The sequence below is a fragment of the Lissotriton helveticus genome, chromosome 1_1, assembly GCF_964261635.1.
Source record: "Lissotriton helveticus chromosome 1_1, aLisHel1.1, whole genome shotgun sequence".
Classification (NCBI taxonomy): domain Eukaryota; kingdom Metazoa; phylum Chordata; class Amphibia; order Caudata; family Salamandridae; genus Lissotriton; species Lissotriton helveticus.
Window position 1 is genome coordinate 1836960390 of NC_136057.1, and position 24485 is coordinate 1836984874.

The 24485-nt window shown below is 49.2% G+C and overlaps 1 protein-coding gene across 1 annotated transcript in view; it reads right to left on the reverse strand.

The window, feature by feature from the left end:
• Nucleotides 1-22049, reverse strand: part of LOC144753583 (cytochrome P450 2D15-like) — a 133587-nt gene extending 111538 nt beyond the window's left edge. The window contains exon 1 of the mRNA XM_078641226.1: nucleotides 21711-22049. Within this exon, the coding sequence (XP_078497352.1) occupies nucleotides 21711-21923 (213 nt within the window). The 5' untranslated portion in view covers nucleotides 21924-22049. The remainder of the gene's footprint in view (nucleotides 1-21710) is intronic.
• Between the last annotated feature and the right edge of the window lie 2436 nt (nucleotides 22050-24485).

The following is a 24485-nucleotide window of genomic DNA, read 5'->3' on the forward strand; positions in this document are numbered from 1 at the left end:
TCGTGACATTTTTGTTAGATAAATTTGCCGCCGCCTGACACACTTACCCAAAGCCGTCACTACATTGCCCAGAATACTTTGCTTACAGAACACGTGGTATCCGACCACATGGTATGCCACGGAGTGTTTTTAAGTGAAGGGAGCGATGGATGTGCAATTTCTCACCACCAGCCCTGAAGAAGAGAATCCTTGAAACGCGTCGGCGTACGTGGTGGGGACTGTGAAAGCAGCAGGCAGACGCTTTCCTTTCCATGTAAATAATGGTGCTATGCTTGGAGCCCTTTGGTGTTTTTTGAGTGCCTTTCAAATGAACGATCTCAAGCTGGAGCACAATTTATTGGCAGCGGTTGTGCCGTCGAAAAGCACCACCGGATAATACGGGGCCTCGGGGGTTGACATTTGCCAGCCTCCGTTTGAGGATTTACACCTAGGAATTGAGGAAGACGTCTAATTGCCGGGGCTCATCTATGGGCTTCGTTCAGCAGGACATTAGCACACTTATCCAAAGCCTAACGTTTGCTAAAAAATATGATGTGCCAAGAAAGCAATTGATGCTCCAGAAACCAACGGACACATCATCACGTGATACATCTGAATCTGAAGTAGAGCTATCAGACGGAGAGCAAACTGGGAGAAGAAAGAAAGGAACATACAGGTTGCAAAAAATACAACCACTTTTTTTCACAAATACCAACTCCTAAGAGAGGCGAAACAGCGCCCATCCGCAAGGACACAACCCCCGGAAAGAAGAAACGAAAAACCTGACGGGGAAGGAAGGGGAAAGGATTCATCACCAGTGGGATGATGAGCAAGGAGCAAACGGGGCGGAAAACGGAACCAGAGTCAGAAGAAGTAATGGACAGAAATAAAAAGACAGTAATCAACCTCTCAAGTAGAGCTATTACATCGGAAGAAATCAAGGTTTTAGAGTTGGGCCTTACATTCTGTCCGACCACGCAATTTAATTACACACAGGCCCGAATAGACCTGTATAGATTCACCTGAAAGTTGAAGCTGCTCAAAATTCCTACAATGCATCCAAAGAAATCACAAGATGAAGCAAATATCACAAGTATGGAGGAAGGAGGTGCACTCATTGCAACAGAACTAAATGCTCTAAGAGCAATGAGAGAACTGGAATTAGAATTGAGCAGCAGTCAAAATTACCCAACGGTGACAATTGACTTCTTAGAAGAAATGGGGATTACTCAAAAGGGAGCAACAAGCACCTTAAGAAAACGTTCCTGCTTCATCCCACAGACGGCACGTAATGCCATTGATATGTTTCAAGACCTGGTCACAGAAGAGCTCAGGAAGATGCAGGCGAGAGGTCCGAATCTGACAAAGGAGAATCTGACAACACAACAAAAGAAAATTTGGAAGGACCTAGGTGATGAAGAAAACCTTGTAATAAAAGCTTCTGACAAAGGAGGTAATGTTGTCATTATGGACAAACTGACTTACTTGAAAGAAGCACGGAGACAATTATCTGAAACTCAGTGCTGTACTGTAACCACAAGAGATAACTATGAAAGGAGTATCCAATCATTTTATAAACTGGCCAAGAAATGGAGAGATAAAGGAATACTGAGAGAGGAGGACTTTAAGTTTATCTATTGTGAGTCCCCAGAATTACCCACCTTTTATCATCTCCCGAAAATCCACAAGAGTGCCACAAATCCACCGGGTAGGCTGATCGTATCATGTAAGAATAGCCTGTAGGAGAACACTTCAATCTATATTGATTGTTTTTTTGAAGCCACTAGTGGTTGACCCATGCTCCTATGTCAAGGAGACCAAAGATTTTTTGAGAATAATTGCCAACAATGAGTGGGAACGGGATATGCTATTACTGTCCCTGGACATAACGAGCCGCTACACAAGTATAGAACACAGAAAAGGTGTAGAGGCTGCAGAGTTTTAAAAAGAGAGAACTTGATCATTTTGAGCACAACATTATTTTAATTGAATTGGGGGTGTGGCTACGCAAGCCACGATGGCGGCCATGTATTGTTGAGGCTCCGCGATCGGGCTAGAACGCAACCCAGACCCGAGGATCGCCGTGAGCCCTACGCCACAAAATTGCAAACCGGGTCGCCCCCGCACACCGGGGCGACGACCTCTGTGATCCTGACGACGCTGGAAGACGCCAACGCACTCAGTGAATGCTTCCACCGGAGCAGCGCGCCGAGACCCAAGATGGCGGCCGCGGCCCGGTGACGCTGCTCTCCCCGGGACCCCCTGAGCACGGCGGTGAGGCTGTGACCGGTGGAATGCCTGGATCGGACGGCGGGACCGGCAGAGGTTGAGCGCTGTTGTGCTTCGCTGCTACGATGCCCCTCCGCCTACAGGAGCCGTCCCGACACGCTGAGAGCTCACCCCTGCCCCGTATTGGTTCCTGGTGGCCACACCGAGCAGTTTGCGGAGCATGCCGTCATCGCTGCACCCATCGCTGGAGGTAGGCGCGGGGCAGAGACCCACTGCGTGACTGGGGTACCCTCCGCTGCCTTCTGACGCCTGCTCCCCAGAGGTGCCTGACCTCAACATGGCGCCCGTACTCGTTTGAGTGGGACGACAACTCAGGAGCACCCGGTTGCACTTTTGGAGCCCCAGATAGCCAAGCATCACCCACTCTCTCCTGCTACTTGCTCCCGGGAGGGCTGGACTGACCCCCCCTTTTTTTTTTTTCTTTCCTGCCTCACGACCGCTACAGCCACCTGACCCCACCGAGGCGTCCAGAGACTCGCCCCCTCGGTGCGGGACTGCCACCACCCACGGCGAGGACAGCCAGCGGGGAGACCCCGCAGCCTACGCCCCTGCTTCGCCCTTCAAATGTGGGCACATCACCACTCGAGAGCCCGGAGCCTGGCGGGCTAGCCCTGGGCCACCCTGCGCCTGCTGTGACCACGCATTCTCCCCTGCCTAGGATCTGCTCGAGTGACCGCTCCTTGTGGGGGCCCACTTCTCCCTGCCCTCACTGCCTCCCAGCGCCCCACCTGCTGTCGGCATGGGGAAACCTAGGGGCACACAGGTGACCGCCGTCCCTGAAACAGCCCCTGAGAACATGCCACACACCCGGAACTGGTCGCAAACCAACGCGCCACAAACGGACCCCACCTTATCGGCGAAACTGGACCAGGTGCTGGCGGCCATAGAGATGTCCCGACTATCGATGGAGGAACGTTTGGGCACCCTCTCGACGGACATCAGCTTGGTCCGCGATGACCACCGCAAACTGGCAGACAGAGTGAAGGAGGGGGAGAAGATTCTGACTGACCTGCAACCCACCGTGAAGGCGCAGGGGACAGATCTGCAGGAGGTCCTACGTCGCGTAGCGGCCCTCGAAGAGTGCACGGTCGATTTGGAGGGGCGGTCTAGACGCTGCAATATCCGCGTCCTGGGCCTACCGGAGGGAATTGAGAACTCAGACCCCCTGAACTATATGGAATCATGGACCAGGTCTTTCACCCTAGAGGCGGAACGTTTGGCGTTCTTCTCCATTGAACGAGCACACAGGGTCCCCGCCCGGAAACCAAAACCAGGCCTCCCATGCTAGCCAAGTTCCTGCATTTCCGCGACCGTGACGCGGTGCTCCGCGCGGCCCGGGCAGCGGGCCCCTTGCAGGTGGAGGACCAACAGATCCTGGTGTTCCCGGACTATGCTCGAGAGGTTCAGCAGCAGCGATCCGCATTTCTCGAGGTCAAGAGGCGCCTCCGTGCAAACAATGTCCAGTACTCCCTGCTATTCCCAGCCCGCCTCAAGGTCTTACACAAGGGTATGGCCATCTTCTTCATCGCCGCTGAAGAGGCGCGAGATTGGGCGGAGCTCCACTGCCCATTACTGCCCAAGGCGGGAGTCCAGCGAGACCAGAACAGTCACTCGCGGAGATCCAGGAGACGTGGCCTGAAGCGCCCCCAGGCGAGCCCCTCCAAGAGCCAAGGATCCTCCCCCTCGAGGTCATCTGATTTGACGCAGATCATGCGAGAGCGACGGGAGGCTCTGAGAGTGGTGGTTGAACTGCACTCGTCACCCCTAGCACCAGACCTGGACGCCAGCCACACCTCTTCACTCCGGAGAAAGACCGTGACAGGGATGGCACGATGTCGGGGATAGGTCTGGCCTCTTCCCCCCTGGTCATCACGCAAACGATGGACGCTATCCTGGATGGACGACCTGGCGTCTCTGAGTAATATGTGACTAGAGTGTATCCTCTTTATGGACACCTGCCTTACCGTATGCGAACTGAATCTGCTTAAGCGCTCTTCCTATGTAAGCTCACACGCGACATACATCACTCCTGCAAAAGCCCGATCAGCGCTCAGCCTCGCATACACACGCGCTGCCACCCCCGCAGTTTCTTGTTGTATTCTTCCCCTAGCGGGACACTGTTTGGATATGCCGCCCCCGGTGATGTATCCCCTGCATTGGCACTGTTTCCCACCCCCTGTTACAAAAGTTTTCCCTCCTGTCAGTTCCTGTCCCTACCCCTCAGCAGCACGGCGTGCACGGGCATGTACACGACATACGACCTCACATTCCCCCGGGCCTACTGGGTGCTCTCAGTTGTTTACACGAACTCTGACTGATGGCAGTTCCACGATCGGACGTTAATGTCCTCACACTCAATGTGCGGGCCTCCACACGCCTAGTAAGCGCTATTCTATTTACTCATACATTAAGCGCATGTCGGCTGGAATTGCTCTCCTACAGGAGACGCATATTAACAACACTGAATTAGGCAGGCTGCAGGCTAAATGGCGCAGGACGCTCTGTGCCACAACATACTCGGCTTTTGCCCGCGGCGCCTTAATCTGGGTTAGGCCAGGAACCCCCTTTCGGGAACTCAAGCGGGTGGTGGACAGGGAGGGCAGATACGCTCTACTGGAGGGGCTCTTAGATGGCCAGGGGATCCTCTTAGGCAGCATATACACCCCTAATACTGAGCAAGACAAGCTCTGGGATCACCTTACGGGAGTCTTGGCCCAATTCACTGCTGTTCCCTGGGTCCGGGGAGGCGATTACAACTGCACGCTTGACCCTTCCCTGGACCGATCCCACCCTCCCCCCCTGCGCTCCCCAGCCCCCCGACAATCAGAGCTGTTCCGAGCTTGGGCCATGCACTGGGCGCTCACCGACACCTGGCGACACTTACATCCTCATACCCGCATTTATTCGTTCCACTCTATCCCTCACAACCTCCGGGTCCGCCTTGACAGGTTTCTATGTTCAACGCAGATCCTCCCTACGGTCTTCTCTGCGGACTACCTGGGACGGGTCGTCTCAGATCATGACGCTCACATTCTACGGCTCACCTGGCGTCCCCCACACCCACCTGTCCCTACCTGGCGACTACCTAAGGGAATGCCTGACTGATCAGGTATTCCGAGACTCGCACACACGCAGCATACAGGACTACTTCACACACAACACGAACACGGCTTCTTCGACATTGATAGAGTGGGATGCATTCAAGGTGGTGGCACGGGGGAGTGCATTCAAAAAATCACAGGGGTCCGACGCACGTTGGAACAGGCACTTACGACCACAGAACAGCACCTAGTTACACTCACTAAACAAGCTGATCCCTCAGGGGAACACGCTGCGCTCACGGCTGAAGCAAAATCAGCCTATCAGGCAGCCTGCGCTGATCTCCGGAAGTATAACTTCAGGGCCTATGCCTCCAGAGTCCATAAAGACAGGGACAAAACGGATGCGATGCTCGCTTGGCTGGCGCGACAAGACACTGAAACCAAACCGATCACAGACATCGTCAATCCGGAGGGTGAGCTCGTGCGCTCCCAGGCGGAGATCCTTCTAGCGTTCCAACGTTACTACGCCGATGTGTACGGCGCCCCGATCTCGCTTTCTCCGTCGTCTGTCACCCATTTCCTCGATCCGTTGTCACTACCCACGATCTCGGATGTCGACAAACTCGCGCTCGACTCCAAAATAGGGCCTTCAGACATCACTCAGGCGCTACGGGCCCTGGCTCGCAATAAAGCCCCAGGTCTCGACGGCTTCCCGCTAGAATACTACTCGACGTTCTCCCCCCTGGTGGTACCGCGCCTGGCACAGGTGTTCGTGGCGGCCCTCGATCAGGGAGTGTTACCCCGCTCACAACGGGAATCGGTGATTGTGACCTTTTTAAAACCGCACCGGGACCCACATCTTATGGGCTCGTATCCCCCCATCACACTACTGTCTGCAGACTGTAAACTCCTCGGGAAGGTATTGGCAGACAGATACGCCCAGATCATACGCCCGCTGGTCCACCCGGACCAATGCGGCTTTGTCCCAGGGAGGAACACCTCACAGAACATCCGCCGCGTCTTCCATGTTCAGGACCAGGTACGGGACAGGTATCCTCGCTCCGCCTGTCTCATACTAGACCTGGAGAAGGCGTTCGACACTCTCACATGGCCATACCTCTTCTCAGTCCTACGCCGCCTCAACATCGGCACAGTACTCATGGCATACACTCGTCTCCTTTATACAGACCTGTCCACACGGGTCCGGATTGGGAGACACATCTCGGCGGCGTTCGAGGTCCGGCGAGGCACGAGGCAGGGGTGCCCCCTCTCGCCTCTCCTCTTTGCCCTTGCAGTCGAACCACTGGTGATCAGGTTGCGCCGGGGAGGTCTGGACTGGGGCATCCCACTCACGGGAGTCACGCACTGCGTCTCTCTGTACGCGGATGACCTCCTCCTCTATGTCCGGGATATTACGGCCGACCTCACCCCCATTTGGACGGCTCTTACCGAATTCGCGGACGCCTCGGGCCTCCGAGTGAATTGGGACAAATCCACGGTATACCCCTTCCACCCGGACCTACCACCCCGCGATACCTGGCTGGGGACTCAAAGGATCTCATGGTCCACGGAAGCTCCCCGATACCTCGGGGTTCGACTTTACCATTCTCCCACTGACATCTTCGGGGGCAATCACTGCAGGGCGCTCGCGAGCCTTCGACCGACGGTTGCTTTCTGTACCAGACTCACACTGGCCCCGATAGGACGAATTGCCCCAGCAAAAATGGTGATGCCCCCAAAAATGGTGATGCTTCCTTTATCATTTTACCAACCTGCCGGTGGTCCCACCCAGGTCCTTCTTCCAGGACCTCAATTCCCTCCTAGGTGCCCTAATTTGGGGGTCGGGCCGGCACAGGGTAGCCTTGAAAATCCTTCAGCTTCCCACCACCCAGGGAGGCCTCGGAGCCCCATCCTTTGAGTCCTACTTTCTAGCGGCCCAGCTCCAATGGTTGTCGTACTGGACAGCGGACCGGCATACGCAAGAGGCCAGTACCGCAACGGATAGGATTACGACGCCGGAGCTCACCCGTCTTCTTCTCCCGGGCACTAAACCGCGGCGCACATACCCTCTACAAGTCACGGTGGCGCGGCAATGTATGATCCGGGTCCACCGGATGCTTCGCCCCCAGCTACGCGAACGTATTCGTCGGCTGGTGGGAGAAGCACGTGGCCTGGGCGGGGGAGAATTAAATCTGGTTAGACAAAATGATCCTGTGGTCAAGATACATTGATGACCTCTTCATTGTATGGAGAGGGTCAATGGAGGAGGCCAGAGAGTACATAGCAGACCTTAACAACAATGAGGTCAACCTTAAGTTTACTGAATGTTTAAGTAAAAACAGTGTGCCTTACCTAGATTTAATGATGTTCATCAAAAACGACAGGATTGAGACTACACTATATAGGAAGCCCACAGCAGGGAATAGTGTTTTGCATGCGAACAGTTTCCACCCGAAAAAGTGTAATCAATGGAATCCCTTATGGTGAACTGATTAGACTAAGACGCAACTGCTTACTTGATGAAGACTTCAAGACAGAGAATGAAAAAGCATTTGATTGCTTTACTAAGAGAGGATACAAGAGAGGAACTCTCATAAAAGCCAGTGATAAAATGAAACAGGTACTGAGGGAAAATCTCATATCACTACAGAGGACATCAAGAAAATGGAAGTTACAAGACAAGTAAGGATGATAACTGAATACTCAACAGGGTCCACTGAGTTGTTCCAAATATTCCGGAGAAATTGGAAAGTTTTGAGGGCAGATCAGATCACAGGCTCGCTAATTTAAAAATCCCCCCTGATCACCTATAAGAGAGTTCCAGCATTAAAAGACCAGCTGGTGAGAAGCCATTTTTCCAAAACAGCAAGGAAAAATTGTATGGTCACTGTCTTCTATCCCTGTATGGCCTGTAAGGCATGCAGGAATAGCGGCAAAGTAAAAGAATTCTCAGTACCAGGGAGGAAGACAATGCACAAGATCAACAAACTGATGAACTGTAATTCAGACCATACAGTTTATTATCTTATGTGCCCCTGCAATAGGAAATATGTGGGAAGTACGATTCATCCCACAAAAAAAAGGATCCTGGAGCACATGTGTGCTATAAAAAATCATGACGCAGCATATCCTGTGGCAAGGGATTTCGAAGAGCAACACAAATCGAATGCCAATTTGATCAAATTCTTCTGTCTAGATCAGATCACCAAAAATATGTGACATCATCAGCAGTGCATTGCGGGCGCGCGAGTTATAGTTAGCACAACTAACTATAACGGAGAAATTTCTATGGTTTTGTACGAGTGAAATGTCCAGCTAACTATAACACTCATGAAATCTACTGTTTTTTTCAGTGAATATATATATATATATATATAGATATATATATATATATATATATATATATATATATATATGGACCTGCCTGCTGCACAACGCATTTTCTTTTGGAAGGAGTCACGCTCCCACCAAAAAAATCTGGAAAAATTACGCGCAAACGGCTAACACAAAATTAAAGGAGGGTGTGCAGGGGCCCCCCTGCTTGGGCATTTGTATGTCCCGGGGACCACCACCCCCCGGGGATTATGTTGTTTAAAGGGGGACGCTTGTATCCCCAGAGCACCGGGGAGAGCCATCTCCCTGGGGCTAATGGTAAAAAAATCAGGGGGCCTCACAGACCTGGGGCTATTTTATTTGTAATGTGGTTCTGAAATTCTGGACCCTGCTGTTGTTGTGATATCGAGATCCAATACCCGTGCCACAAAATATCAATTTCCCATGACGAATTTGGTGTCAACAGACCGATAATAATTAGGACATCATCCCTATGCATTTGCGTCATGATTGGGGGATGCCAACACCCTTAAATCATAGTTTCCGTTCCGAACCCTTAGACTCCATTTTGTGAACGGCATCCATCTTGTGTCTTGCCCTCATGATAAGTCAATTAAGTAGGGCCGAGTCTGATCTAAAAGGACACGTCCACCTTTCCTCGACTTCCCCCTGACCTGTCCCAACTGACTCCATTGCCTCTAGCCAAACCTGTTTGGGCAGCTCCCCGCCCAGTGGCCGAATACGATAGCATCGATGCACAACATACCACAAACCATTCACTACATCCAGATCATGTTTTTACACACACACACACCTGTCCACGCACCCTGTTTATGGCCAGTTTTATGACTAGGAGGTGCCTTTCTTTATTGGGGTTTCGTCGATATCTGATGGGAGTTCCGGGCCTGGCCGGGTAATCTATCACGAATTGGACGTCTAAAATAGGGGCTTGCCTACATGACTTCGCTCTTTTGTATTATTGTAGAAATATGTGTATAGCCATATCATAAACTCAGGAATTCTTGCTTGCAGCTATTATTTTTGTATATAAGGAGACGGCTGGTTCTGTAAAAACGAACAGTCTCCTGATAACACACAACCCGTGCTGTCGTGTTTTTAGGACACCTGTTACTTGGTAGCTGCCAATAAAACTTGATCTTTGACTGCGACTAGAAGACTCCGTGTTTCTGTGGTCCGGAACAAGGGAGAACTCAGAGGTCTTCGGGTGTTATCCCCTGGCACCAGCGGGTTCCTAAAAACCCGTTACCTCAGTTGGCGCCCAACTCGGGGCGGTATCAAGCGACGACGGTCCAAGCCAGATGTTCGTGAGGAGCTTCGTGTGAAAATTCCAGAGGACGGCCAGCCACTTCAGCGACCCCTGTATGTCGACGTGGTTCCGAAGGTCTTTGCTGCGAGGTTCCCCGCGTCCCGACGGCTACGAAGGACTGCTGCCCTGACTATCGCCTTGTTTTGGACCCAGTGATCCTTGGTAGAGCGAAACGATAGACGAGTCTTCTAGCGACGTCACAGATCTTCAAATACTTCAGTTAAGTATAAGTGGAGCGTCTCCCAGTCCTTAGTTTGTCCTTAGTTTTTGGTATCCTTGAGATACGCTTTGATTTGGTACTTGCAAGCCCCAAAGCCGAAGGACTCGTGTATTCACGACAAATATCGTAACAGATAATCCTTTGAAGTTTGAAGCTAGACTAGTGAGCGAAGATGCCTGGTTTTTAGCAGACTTGGAAACTTGTTTTGTCTTGGTTGTAGTAAGGACTCCCGATTAGAGGATTCTTGTCCGGTTCCTCCAATTGGAACTCCAACGTATGAGCTCTATGTAAAGCACGGCGTAGGTCCTATCACATATAATGAAGTATGGATAAAATACACCCGCAAGGATGGTGTTTTAAAATGGCCCCAATATGGTAGTTTTGATTCAGAAATATTAGATAACCTAGAGGTCAGATTGTTCAAGAAAAAAGCCCGGCCGGCGATGTTTGACTCTTTTCGCTTATAGCGCAAAGAAGCCAAACAGAAAGAAATAATATTAGCAAAAAAGAATAAAAGAGGAATGTCAATGGTGCAAGCTGCCATTGCATACAGGGATAACGAGGAAGAGCAAGAAAACGAACAAATGCTTAGGAGCAAGAAACTAGCAGTAGATAAATGCTACCCGATGTTACCACATAAGGGACAAGGTCAAGAGGAGAGATCCGAGAAAGATCCATTAATGTCCCACTTATTAAGCTCACCTCCACCGTATGCGTTAGACGCTACGGCACCACCAAAGCGTTTTACTATACCGCGCCCCGGCGCACGTAACACAGCTCTTGCACAAACGCCAGCTAATGTTCAGCTGGTTCCTACTTCGCCGGCGCAGCCTTCTCAAAGGCCGCCGTCTCTGCTACCTACTCCATCTACTTCTACGACTTTGCCTACAGCTCCAACTATTCTCTATGATACTACGTCTGCTACCGCTCCAACTTCCTCTGCTATTGCCTCTACTTCTTCTTTGCCTCAGCATGTCTTTTCCGATGCACTTGCCCTTCCGCAAGGTTCTCCTTCTACTAGACAAAGAGTGACAGGTACCGTCACTAGTCTGTTATCACCTTTCTTTGGGTCGCCTAAAATGACCCCTAAAACAGAAGATAGACAGTCACGTAGTCAACTGCCTGACTACGAGGAACGAAAAGTGCTGAATGAACTAGCCCGCCAATGGATTACGGATACTGTTAGATATGATGTTCAGCATGTTATGGAAGTTTTCCGTCAATGGAATGCACCCACTCAGAGACACGTATTCGAAGAGATGTGTGTATATCTGTACGAAGATTTGGAGACGAATGATCCCAAATACACAATGGACGAACTATGGCGTACGCGCTTTAAGTTCCATGGAGGTATGATTGTAGGCGCAGATATTGAGAAAGCGATAGAGTTATTGCTCTCTTATAGGAGTAAGGGAAACGTCTCTAGATCATTGTACCAAGACGACGTATCAGGTAGAAAAAGAGCGAGACAGTACCCCATGAGAGAGGTTCCTTCGGTTTGGAGGGAAGGTGATGCGAATGCAAATCCACCAATTCTGCCTCATTTCCAGCGTGTATGGGTACATGTCCCCTGGAAAAGATCAGAAGTTTTAGCGCTCAAGCAGACACTACCTGATCCCCGTAAAAACCCGACTGGGTACTATAAGGAGTTATCGCAAACTGCAAGCTCATGTATAATGAATTTAGCGGATGTAGACATGTTGTTTGGGAACGTTGTTCCACATCCTTTATGGAGCAAAATCCTTCATACAGACCATGACCAAGAACTAGGTGACTCATGGGCTAATATTACCGCTACAGATGCTAGACAAATTGGCGGTTTTAAACCTGAGCCGTTAATAGCTGAACTTCCCTGTAGGATTATCGCGTACATGAAAACAATAATGCCTGAAGTACGCGTAAACTGGGATAAGCTATCTGCGTGCAAGCAGAAGAAAGATGAGAATGTGTCTGACTTTTTCACGAGATTTGAGGAGACTTTCACCGATCATAGTGGTCAGGATATTGCTACCGAGGGTGGTCAAAGATTGTTTGTAGACAAATTCGTACATAATTTACTTCCTGAACTGTGTAATAAAGTGAAAGATTCAGAGAGTGCTTGGGCTGTCTCTACGTCAGCACAAATTTTAGCAACAGCCCAGTACTATGAAAATAGGTGCAAATACGAGCTAGATAAGGCAGACAAAAAGACGAAAGATTTAAAAACTAAAGTTCTTCTCCAGCAGGCCTATCCGCCTCGCATGGCTAATCAGCCCAATTATCAGCAGTATTCGAGAAACGCGCAAGGAAACGAGCTTTCCCATCAGCGTCTTCCGTATGGCCCGAATCAATGTGCGTATTGCAAGGAAGAGGGTCACTTCAAAAGTAATTGTCCGGCTCTTGCGCGACGCTTAAACGGCGTATCAGGTGTAAGGGGAAGAGGTGTTCAACATGCCCCTAGAGGTAGGGGCCGTGGAAATTTCTCCCAGAATACAACTTCTTTTCCGCCTCAGAATTCGATGAACAGCTTTGACCAACAGAATAATGCATCATCTAGGTCAGCTCAGTACTATGCTGACGACTATTACACCGAACACGAAAAGGAGGGTAACGATTGCTAGGACAGCCATGGACAAAGAGAGGGAGTCGTTTCAGTTCCAGTAGATCAGAATGGACCTTATGTCGAGGTGATTGCCTCAGGAGTGTCAGAGCCATTTCTGCTGGATACTGGTGCTACAAAAAGTTCTATTATGCACTCGAAACTTCCTGGCGCATCTTTGTCTGGCAAAATGAATGTCTCAGTAGGTTTCTCTGGCGCCCCTGTTAGAAACCCGATCTCTAGTCCTATATCACTTTCTGTTGGCCCATGCGACTTAGAAGCACCCCTCATTTTGACAACAGGTTGCGGTGACAATTTGTTAGGTTTGGATTTACTAAAAAGGTTATATGCGACTTTGTACTGTTCCCCCATGGGAGTACAACTTACTTTAGGTAAGAAAGTCGTTTCTCCAATGTATTTGTCAAAGGAAAATATTCCAACTGAATTGTCATCACTTCCTGATATACTTTGGGCTAATGGTTCTAATGATGTCGGTCGTTTGGAGATAGCACCGTATGTCATAACTTTGAAAGCCAACGTTAGGTTGCCACGTATTCCCCAATACAAAATATCTAGCGAATGCGAAAAGGCGTTGTTGACGATTGTTTATGATCTGATTGACAAAGATGTCATCGAAGAAACAACAGGTAATGTTTGTAACAGTCCAGTTTTGCCCGTCTTAAAACGTACTGATCCTTCACAACCGCCTGTGTACAGGTTTGTGATTGATCTCAGAGAAGTGAATAAGGTAGTTATCCCGCAGTTTCCAGTTGTCCCCGACATTACTGCTTTATTGACAATGGTTCCAGCTTCAGCAGCTTGGTTCTCGGTGATTGACCTGAAGAACGCTTTCTTCAGCATCCCGATTGCTGAGGAGAGTAGAGACATTTTTGGCTTCAATTTAGGAGGACGAAGCTTCCGCTTCAAGTGCGCTCCTCAAGGCTACTGCGAAAGCCCATCAATATTCAGTCAGGCTCTGAAAACACAACTGGACACGATTATTCTACCAGATGGTTCAACTTTGATTCAGTATGTAGACGATCTCCTGATCGCTGCAGACACTGAAGAAATTTGCAAGAAAGCTACGGTATCATTATTACGTCACTTATGTGACATGAAGCACAAAGTCTCTCTTTCCAAACTACAATTTTGCCGACAAGAGGTAACCTACCTAGGTCACATCTTGTCGAAGGAGGGAAGGAGACTGACACCAGAAAGAATACAGGCGATTGCAGAACTGAGTGCCCCAAGGACACAGAGAGAGGTTCGGGCCTTCTTGGGCATTACATCGTACTGTAGACAATGGATACTGAATTTCTCACTACTAGCTAAACCCTTGCTGGCACTACTCTGCAAAGACACGCCCAATCCTATGCCCTGGTCTGAAGATTGCCAAACGAGTTTTCTCGAGTTGCGTGATGCATTATGTTCGGCTCCTGTGTTGGGAAACCCCAACTACAGTAAGCCTTTTACATTATATGTCCATGAGAAGGAAGGTTGTGCATTATCAGTCTTAACACAACACTTTGGGAACAAACAGCGCCCATGCGCGTATTTTTCCACAACTCTGGATCCTGTGGCTAAGGCACTACCAAGTTGTCTGAGGGCCACCGCCGCAGCAGCTATCTGCATTCGACAGTCCGCTGGATTAGTCATGAATAATACTCTGATCGTTATGGTTCCGCATGCAGTAGACATCTTGCTAAACAGGACGAAGACACAACATCTCACTAGCGCTCGACTATCCAGTTACGAACTTACACTGTTAGCAAGTCACATCCACATAAAGAGGTGTGATACACTCAACCCCGGTACGCTATTACCCATCCCGACAGAAACAGACAAAATTGATAACCATGACTGCTGCTTTAGGACAGAAGAAGAGACAAAAGGGAGAGTAGACTTACAGGACACTCCCCTTCCTGAATGCAACGATACTTTATGGGTTGATGGTTCATGTTTCAAGTTGCCAAATGGTGATACGACTGCAGCCTATGCCGTAACGACATTACACACCATTGTAGAGACCGCGCGTATTTCCCACAATTCTGCACAAGCTGCAGAACTAATTGCACTCGCCAGAGCATGTGTGTTAGCGAAAGGAAAGCGAGTGAATGTGTACACTGACAGCCAATACGCCTTTGGTGTGGCTCACAGTTTTGGGAGATTGTGGCGTAAACGTGGGTTCCTTACGTCACATGGTGCAAAGATACAACATGGTCAGCTAGTTAATGAGCTCCTCGAGTCACTGACCTTGCCACTACAAGACGCCATTATGAAATGCAGTGCACACAAAAAGATTCAGGATGATGTTGGCCGCGGGAATGCATTTGCAGACGAGGTTGCGAAAGAGACTGCAAGGAACACGATGAGTCGGATGTATGTTGTAGGTCCCACTAGATGGATTACTGATGTAGGAATGTGTGAGGACACCATTGAAAGTGTGAAATCTATACAAGCCGAGGCGACTGAGAAAGAGGTGAATGAATGGAGAGAAAGTACAGGTAGATTAGATGCGAATGGTTGTTGGGTCGAATTGTCGGAACACCAGCGATGGCTATTACCTAACGCATATGTACTTGCAGTAGTAACAATGGCTCATGGAATTGCACACATCAGTTCGAGAGGAATATGTAAACTACTGGCCCCAGTATGGCAGAATAGTAATATCCCAAAGTATGCAGAGAATGTGGTCAGAAACTGTATGGTGTGTTTGAAGTACAATCCCGGTAGGGGAACCCCAACTCCAGCTGGTCATTTTGCACCTCCTACGTATCCGTTCGAGGTTTTGCAGCTAGATTTCATACACATGGAGAGGTGTAACAACTTAAAATACGTGCTTGTGGTTGTTTGTGCTTTTTCCAGGTGGATAGAAGCGTACCCCCTTAAGGACAATACCGCCTTGTCAACTGCCAAAGCCCTTGTCAAAGAGTTCTTCCCGAGGTTTGGTATGCCTAGAATTGTCTGGAGTGATAACGGAAGTGAATTCGTAGGACGCGTGATGAAGAGAGTGTGTGAGTGTCTAGGCATACACCAAAAGTTCCACTCTGCAAACCACCCCCAATCTGCTGGATTAGTAGAGTGCTACAATGGCACGTTAAAGCTCAAATTAGCCAAGATCCAAGCCTATACAGGTCTTAAATGGCCTGACGCCTTGCCTCTAGCACTCTTGTCAACCAGAACGACTGTCCATTCCAGATTAGGACTTAGCCCCCATGAGATAGTGTTTGGCCGCCCAGCCAACGTCTGGGGCGTGCCAAGGCCAAAGAAACTCAGCGAAATAGAACACCCCGTACTGCTTGACTATTTGTGCGAATTAACAACTAAATTGCGTGTCTTACACCAACAGGTTCACAGTTCCTCTCCGCCAGCCTCTGACGATCCAGGTCACTCCATCGAACCCGGCACGTGGGTCTTGGTGCGGAATTTCCAGCGCACCAACAACGGACAACCGAGGTGGACCGGACCACACCTGGTACTTCTTTCCACGAGATCAGCTATTCGGGTGGAAGGCAAAAAGAACTGGGTGCACGGGACCCATTGTAAACGGGTCCCTCTACCCCTCCCATACGACCGGTGGGTCAATGAAGGACTTGCCGACTCTGAGACAGAATCCGTACCTCGCTTCATCCCTTTCAGCGATGCACGTTTGAAAGAGACTGGTTCCGAAAAGGAGAGTGATCATATTTTACAAGGACTTGTGCCACCGTCTATGCAGTTGGACACTACCGAACCTGAAACATTGTTTGAAGACCACCCCGTACATAGGAAACGACGATACAATCTAAGGTCTAGACAAAGAGACTAATAAAAAGCAAACCAATGTGATTTCCCTTTTCCCCTAAGAACTATTTTTGATTTTTTTTCAGCTCTCTCACTCTCAGGGAACTTGCTCATTTTTGATTTTCGAACCGCCATCCGGTTCTGCTGCTAGGGTCGCGGTTCAAGTCTGGGGAGTGCAACTGGGGACGTTTAGGTCAACGGTTCTGGTTGGTCCACGGGAGTTACCCCGGACTGAACAGAGCGCACTCCCTGGCAGAATCAATCTACCACCGCGGGCAGCAACTAGAGGATGGAGTTTCCTAGGGTAAAGAGACCTACTAGATTCACGAACATTGAAAGACAACTATGCACTGTACTGGCCAAAAGAAGGTTTTTGATAACATGTATTTTAATGTTGTGTAGCATAACGATGTTTTTGACTGGTTATACTCTATTCGTATTTCAAGTTTCCTTGTTTTCAAATGACACTCGGCCAACGCCTCCTCCCACTATCTCTCCGCACTCCTTTCACCCTCTACCTGAACACGAGTCTGCCAGAAGACTCGAATTTGTAAATAACTCATTCATTCAACTTCTACACCAACACCAGTCCATAATGAACACATCGAACTGTTGGATATGCGGACTCATGCCACACACAACTGATAAGGGTATCCCATACTTTATCCTGCCATTCAGTTATTATGGTTCCCTGTGGGCTTTTCAGACCATGTTCCTATTCGCCCTAGAACCATACCCGACCCGTTCCACTGAGAGCGATTCCAGTAACAAGGCACTAGTGGCAGGGATAAGAAATATGAGTAGGGAGTTCGACACTTATCTTACGATCCCAAAAGATGAACTCAGTCCCTACACTCGTTGGAACGTAACTAAATATGGGGTTTACCTGAGTAAGAGCCAGGCAGCAAAGAAATCCCGCCCAGTTTGGATAGTACCTCACCGAGGTCACTTATGTTTACAAGGTATCGGTAGGGATCCCAAAGCGCAATTAGGAAAGAGCATATGCACGGAAACATATGTGTTCGCTTCCCGAACTTCCCCTATACTCTTAGCAGCCAAAGGCACGTATTTTGTCTGCCACGACCAAGCCTATACATGGTTGCCCCCTGACTTCTCAGGTACATGTTTTATCTCATGTCTGCTGCCTCCCACCTATACGGCCAGAGCAGATTACCATCGGACAAGGACAGCTAGGGTCTCGTGAGTAAAGACGACACCGCGGGTCAGGAATTCGCTGACTTTGCAAAGGGTTTTCTGCCATTTTGGGGGCCTATGGTGAACAGCAGGAATATTCGTCAATTAGCAAGGATAGTTGAATCCGCCGTGATTGAAACGGCCGGAGCCCTTGGCAATTTAACAACCGAGCTTCAGTCGGATCGACTTATGACCCTTCAGAACCGAGTTGCCCTAGATATCATACTCGCCGATCGTGGTGGTGTGTGTAGAGTGATCCAATCCAGTTGTTGCATTTTCATCCCTGATAATGCACCGACAGTGTACCAGGCCATCTCTAAGCTACATGAAATATCTGGTTCCCTTCACGTGGAAAAAGGAGATTGGTCCCTTCTAGGGTGGTTCTGGGGCCTGATCACTGCCTGGGGATGGAAAACACTGATCTTCACTGGGATTATCTTAGCTCTTCTGTTTATGTTCTGCCTGTGTGTACAGTGCGCTCCTGCACTATGTGGCCTCTGTGCTACCCCATGTACAAGGAAGCCTGTGTCAAGGGACGAACTGAGCAACAGAATGATGCTACAGCAGCATCTCCACGAATTTCTTCATACAGATTTAGACTCAGATTAACATGAGTTATTGCCTTACATAAGGGCAAAAGGAGGGTCTGTGGTTCTGAAATTCTGGACCCTGCTGTTGTTGTGATATCGAGATCCAATACCCGTGCCACAAAATATCAATATCCCATGACGAATTTGGTGTCAACAGACCGATAATAATTAGGACATCATCCCTATGCATTTGCGTCATGATTGGGGGATGCCAACACCCTTAAATCATAGTTTCCGTTCCGAACCCTTAGACTCCATTTTGTGAACGGCATCCATCTTGTGTCTTGCCCTCATGATAAGTCAATTAAGTAGGGCCGAGTCTGATCTAAAAGGACACGTCCACCTTTCCTTGACTTCCCCCTGACCTGTCCCAACTGACTCCATTGCCTCTAGCCAAACCTGTTTGGGCAGCTCCCCGCCCAGTGGCCGAATACGATAGCATCGATGCACAACATACCACAAACCATTCACTACATCCAGATCATGTTTTTACACACACACACACCTGTCCACGCACCCTGTTTATGGCCAGTTTTATGACTAGGAGGTGCCTTTCTTTATTGGGGTTTCGTCGATATCTGATGGGAGTTCCGGGCCTGGCCGGGTAATCTATCACGAATTGGACGTCTAAAATAGGGGCTTGCCTACATGACTTCGCTCTTTTGTATTATTGTAGAAATATGTGTATAGCCATATCATAAACTCAGGAATTCTTGCTTGCAGCTATTATTTTTGTATATAAGGAGACGGCTGGTTCTGTAAAAACGAACAGTCTCCTGATAACACACAACCCGTGCTGTCGTGTTTTTAGGACACCTGTTACTTGGTAGCTGCCAATAAAACTTGATCTTTGACTGCGACTAGAAGACTCCGTGTTTCTGTGGTCCGGAACAAGGGAGAACTCAGAGGTCTTCGGGTGTTATCCCCTGGCACCAGCGGGTTCCTAAAAACCCGTTACCTCAGTAATGGGGGCCCTGAAGCACTCCCCGGGGACCACCACCTTCCCGGGGCCAAACTATTTATTTTTAATGGGAGGGGGGCTGCACGGCTCTCCTGCCAGACCGATCTCGGCCCAGGGGACCGCCATGTCCACGGGGCAGGCCACACTAAATCACATGAGGAGGCTTCATGCCCCCCTCCTGGGACCAATAATGGCCCTCAGGACCGCCACCCCCCAGGGTCAGCACATGCTATGTCTCGAGGTGCCCACACCGGGACATAGCTGTTTGATGTGGTTTGGCAGGAGCTTTGACAATGCACAGGAAACACTCTGCTTCCAGCAAGCGTGAGCAGAGAAATGCTGTCGCTTGCTAAAAGCGGAGCTTCATCTGTTTCCCTGCCCGCTGTCAAGTGAGCAGGAAAACAGACAAAAGGATTGCTTCACACACAGGGGGCTGCATGTTTAGCTACTCCCTCTGTGTGAAAGCAATGCCAGCTCCCGCAGGAGCCGGGGGTCGGCAGGGTCCGCGGGGGCCTTGAGGCTCCCCCTCGGTCCCATAGCGCATCCAGGAGAAATTGCCAGGCACCGGGGGCTGCGCGGCCTCCCTCCCTCATTTTTTAATGGCTCGGTCCTGGGCCCCCCGGGTCTGATATTGGCCCCCTCTCCCATTAAACAAATTAAAAATCAAGCTCTGGAGGATGGGGGCCCTGTGGCCGAAATCAGCCTGGGGAGGGTGGCCGTGCAGCCCCCCTCCATAGTATTATAGCAGGGCCTTGGGGGATAGGGTCCTCAGGCTATAATCGGTCCAGGGAGGGGGTCCATGCGGCCCCCCTCTCCTAATTAAAATTATTTTTTTTAAAGGCCTGGCTCTGGGACATGGGATCCCGAAGCCGAAATCGGACCGGGAGGGGGGCCACGCGGCATATATATATTTTTAAGGTACATAGATGTGGAGTTAAAAATAGTAAATATATATATTTACCTATGTGCACATACCTTTCAATATTTTGTCCTTCGCTATTTTGTCACAATATTAAAAAAATATTCTTTTACTTTTTCCAGAGTACTAACCTATATAAATGTACACGGACCACATTTTATTTACTTCAGTGGAGTAGCAAGGGTGCAAAAGGCCTAATCCTAGCAACGAAAGTGGGCTCCCTGCCCCAGGTTGGTAGTAAAAGCTACTCAATTCAGGGGTGTAGAGCCCCCTGGAAACCTCTCAGCCCCCATAACAATGCACCTACCATACTAATGAAAACTACAACCCTGAATTACTAGATGAAAACAGCAGTTTTTTTTAAAACAATTATCAAATTAACCTTTTTCTCTTCATATGCAAATGTTTTAGTTTTCTCTCCACCTCACACACAAAAAACCTTCATTAACACTTTCTTCGGGTATCTTACCACCTCATGCACACATACCTCAGATGTCTGCCAACACCAACCAACCACATATGCGTCTTGTCTCGTTCTCCCCTCGGGGCGACCTGCTAAGGGTGTCTGGCCACCGCTGGCATACATGCTTAAGTTGTCTGCTCAGGGCTTTAAGTGGGATGAAAAAACTTTGGGGTCTCTCAAAGGGACGTGGCCGATATAATTAAGGGCGTGGCTTAAAACATTTATGCTAAAAATATGTGCTCAGCATAATGTGCCGCCCGGCTGGTATTTTACAGTTTCTGATATTGCCTACACATATTTATTATGTTCTGTTAATGGCACTTATGCGCACAGCTACTCCAAGGAGTGTCCCGCCGCGTACCCAGCTAGGCGGTTAGACGGATCAGAGAGGTTTAATAATACAAGTAACATTACACCTACAACAAGCCAGGACTATTGGCTTTGTCAAAGGTTGTTAGTTAGATAAGATAAATATACTACTTGCATACGTACAACTATGGCTTCGTTGTATATAATATTGAATATGCTTTAGTTCTTGCGCGAGAGGGTGTGGCGAAATGGCTAGAGCTGCCAACGTTGAAGCTGAGGAAGCAGGTTTGAGTCTCAGGGTCAGCTCAATATCCTGTGTTTCTCAGCAAATCACTTAATCACCCGTGCCTACCAAAAAATAAATTAATATGTCTTTGTTGCACTTTGAGTTTTGACATATGGAACTACAAAAAAAAAGTGACATCAAAAACAGTGAGCTGCTGCAGAGGTAAGATTTTTTTTTTCCATTCTGAGAGTGATGACGAAAATGGAGAGCCCGATAGGGACCCGTCTCGGCACCTTGCCGGTGCTGAGCATCGCGAGACCCGGCCCACTTAACGCCCTGTGTCTGCTCCCATCGTGCACATGTCTTATGTCTCTACGCCCTCACATGCGCAATCCTCAAGTGTGTAACCCACTCCGAGTGCCTCTGTTTGTCTCCCTCATCTGCTTCGTATGTCCTGCTCACCCTGCACCCCCATGCACCAGGATGCATCGGATTTACCTTTTCAAATGAAACCAGTGGATTGTTGAAATCCACCTGGGTCAAGTTCCCGACGAAGGGCAGCGAGGTGGGTCCGGGCGGGTAGTTGCTCCATTTCTTCCGGCGCTTCATGAAGTCGAAGACCAGCACAAACACGGTGATGGACAGGCCGAGGAGGGTGAGGCGGTCCCAGCAGGCGGTCAGCAGAGACCAGGGCAATCCGGATAGCTGCATGACGGCCCTGCCCTCTGTATCACCACACGACTGGTTGATGCTCTCAGTCCCTCAATAGTCTCGTACTGCTATTTCTAATATCACCAGAGGCGCCCCTCTCTCTCCCTGCGCGCATTTAACATTAAGGGGCAGATTTATGTTAACTGGCGCATCCCCAGGGATGCGCCAGTTAACATGCGCCACAGTGCGCCACTGCTCCGCCACCCATGGTGCGCCGCATTTATGATGTGGCGCACCATGGGGCAAAAACGGCACAGATGCGTGACGCATCTGTGCCGTAAAGGTGGCGCATTGCTGGAGTTGCGTCGCAAGCGCGACGCAGCTCCAGCAAGGCTCGGGGGTGCCCATCTTCACAATGCTGCGTCAAGACCTACGCCTGCTTCAAGCAGGCGCAGGCTTTTGACGCAGCATTGGCCTGAAAGTGACTGAGTGAAATCTCATAGATTTCACTCAGCCACTTTTGCGAGGCGCACCTGCCCCGGAACGCCCCCCCTGCGCCGGAACGCCCACAAGCGGCGCAGGGCTTTACAACGTGACGCATCTGCCTAGATGCGTCACGTTGTAAATCGTACGTAGGGATGCGCCACGTTTATGCCGCCTTGCGTGACGCAACAGCGGCGTAAACGTGGCGCAAGGGCCTCATAAATCTGCCCCTTAGTACTTTTCTCGTCTGGCCAGGTGCACCACTGCAGCTTTCATCCGCTCTGTCGTCTCAGCTTTTGTTTTGGGGTGTGTCCTCACGTTCAGCTCCTCCTCCTTCTGTGTCCTCACTTGCACTTTTCGCTTCCCTCTTAGGTCCTTGTCATCTCATGTTTCTCCTCTATGGCTAGCAATCCTTTCTAATACAATTTCCCTGCTCTTCTCTCCGCCTCTATTGCTTCTTTGCAGTCCAGCCCAGTGCCCACGCAGGTGCCCCTCCCTTGTCCCGCACTTCTGTTCCACTCACGCCCCTTGTTTGTCCTTGCCCTGCTCCTCTCACTCTCCCTCCTCCTTTTCAGTTCCTTTAGCCAGCCTATCACCAGTGTGTTTTCCAGTCCTGCTGTTACGTCTTTCTTCTGCATCGCTTCTCTCGAACGTAGCCCTTCACCTTTATCTCTCTCTTCATGTCCAGCCCTCTGTCCCGTCAGTGGGGTGTGTATTGACAGGTACACACATGTCGAGCAATACTTTCGGAAAGTACAGGGGTTGCATGTAATGTGAAGGCCAGCTTGGCGAGGTACAAGAAGGCGATGTCAACATGTTGCAGTGAATTATGGGACTTTTTCTTTGCTGCAGACATTTGAAAGGGGCTAACACATCTGTTCAGCACTGATATGGTTGGGTCTAGATTTCTAAACAAATACTAGCAAAGCCAATAGGTCTCCTCAATCAGAGAGCAGTGGGCGTTGTCAATGTTAATGTTGTTTAGCTATGTGTTATGGAGTGCAGTGAATGTATGTGGTGTGGAGTGGAATTATGTGGGTTGGAAGCGAATTGTTTGTTGAGGAATTGTGTGCCATGGAAATTTGTGGTGCTGAGTTGTGTTATGTGTAGTGGAATTATGTAGCATGCTGGGTGTGCAGTGGAATTATGTGTATAGTAATGATGTACCATTGACTGTCCTGGAATTATGTATAGTAGAATTGTGTAAACACAAGGAGATGATGGACGGAGCGCTGAAACTTTTTCAGGCACTCACCCCCAGTCACAGATCTGGGTTGAATCCATCATTGTTCTTTAGCTGACTTCGCCACCCCAGTTCAGACACATCTATATGCAAATCAGTCTTGACCCTGTGCCTCATGGGAACAGTCCAGCCCTAACTGCCAATCCATAGCTTCCCTGGACCGGAAACCAGCATCCTGGGACCGGTTTCGGGCTAACAGCTCTCATCAGCCAGTCTAGCTTGAATCCAGTGGCAAAGTGAGCAAGGGACCATGAATCACAAGCAATACAATACATCTCCTGATAATTGCGGAACCTCACATAAAATACACAAGCAAGGAACACAATTTAAAAAAACTACAGAAAGACTACAGGCCAGGACCTTTAATGTCCTTTCTGGAGAAAAAGGTCTTCAGCATAAAGATAATAAAATCACGATCACCAAGAAAAGTTTGCATCTCACTAAGGGGCATATTTAACATTAATTGCAAACATACTTTTGAAGATATATTAACTCATTTTGCAGTACTGCACGTCACATTTTCAGATTCTAGTGTAAGTCTCGGAGCTGGACACTGTTATTAAAAAAGTTCTGACACCTCTTCCCTACACATTTGAACCTTCACCTTAAGTCAGTGTTGACTCCCTAGAAGGGACTCTAGAATGATGTCATTCTGCAGCAGCGGCGTTTCCTACATAAGAATGGCTTTGCCACACTTGCTATATAATTCATCACGTTTTGCATAATTTGCGGCTTAAAAAAATGTTTAGTGCACAAAAAGATCAAAAGTTTCTATGGGCCAGATGTACGACCCGTTTTTGCATGCGAAAATGGCTTTGCGACCCGTTTGCGCATGCAAACCTAAAGGGCCATGTATAAACCCTATTTAGCGAGTCGCAATTTATTTGTGACTCGCT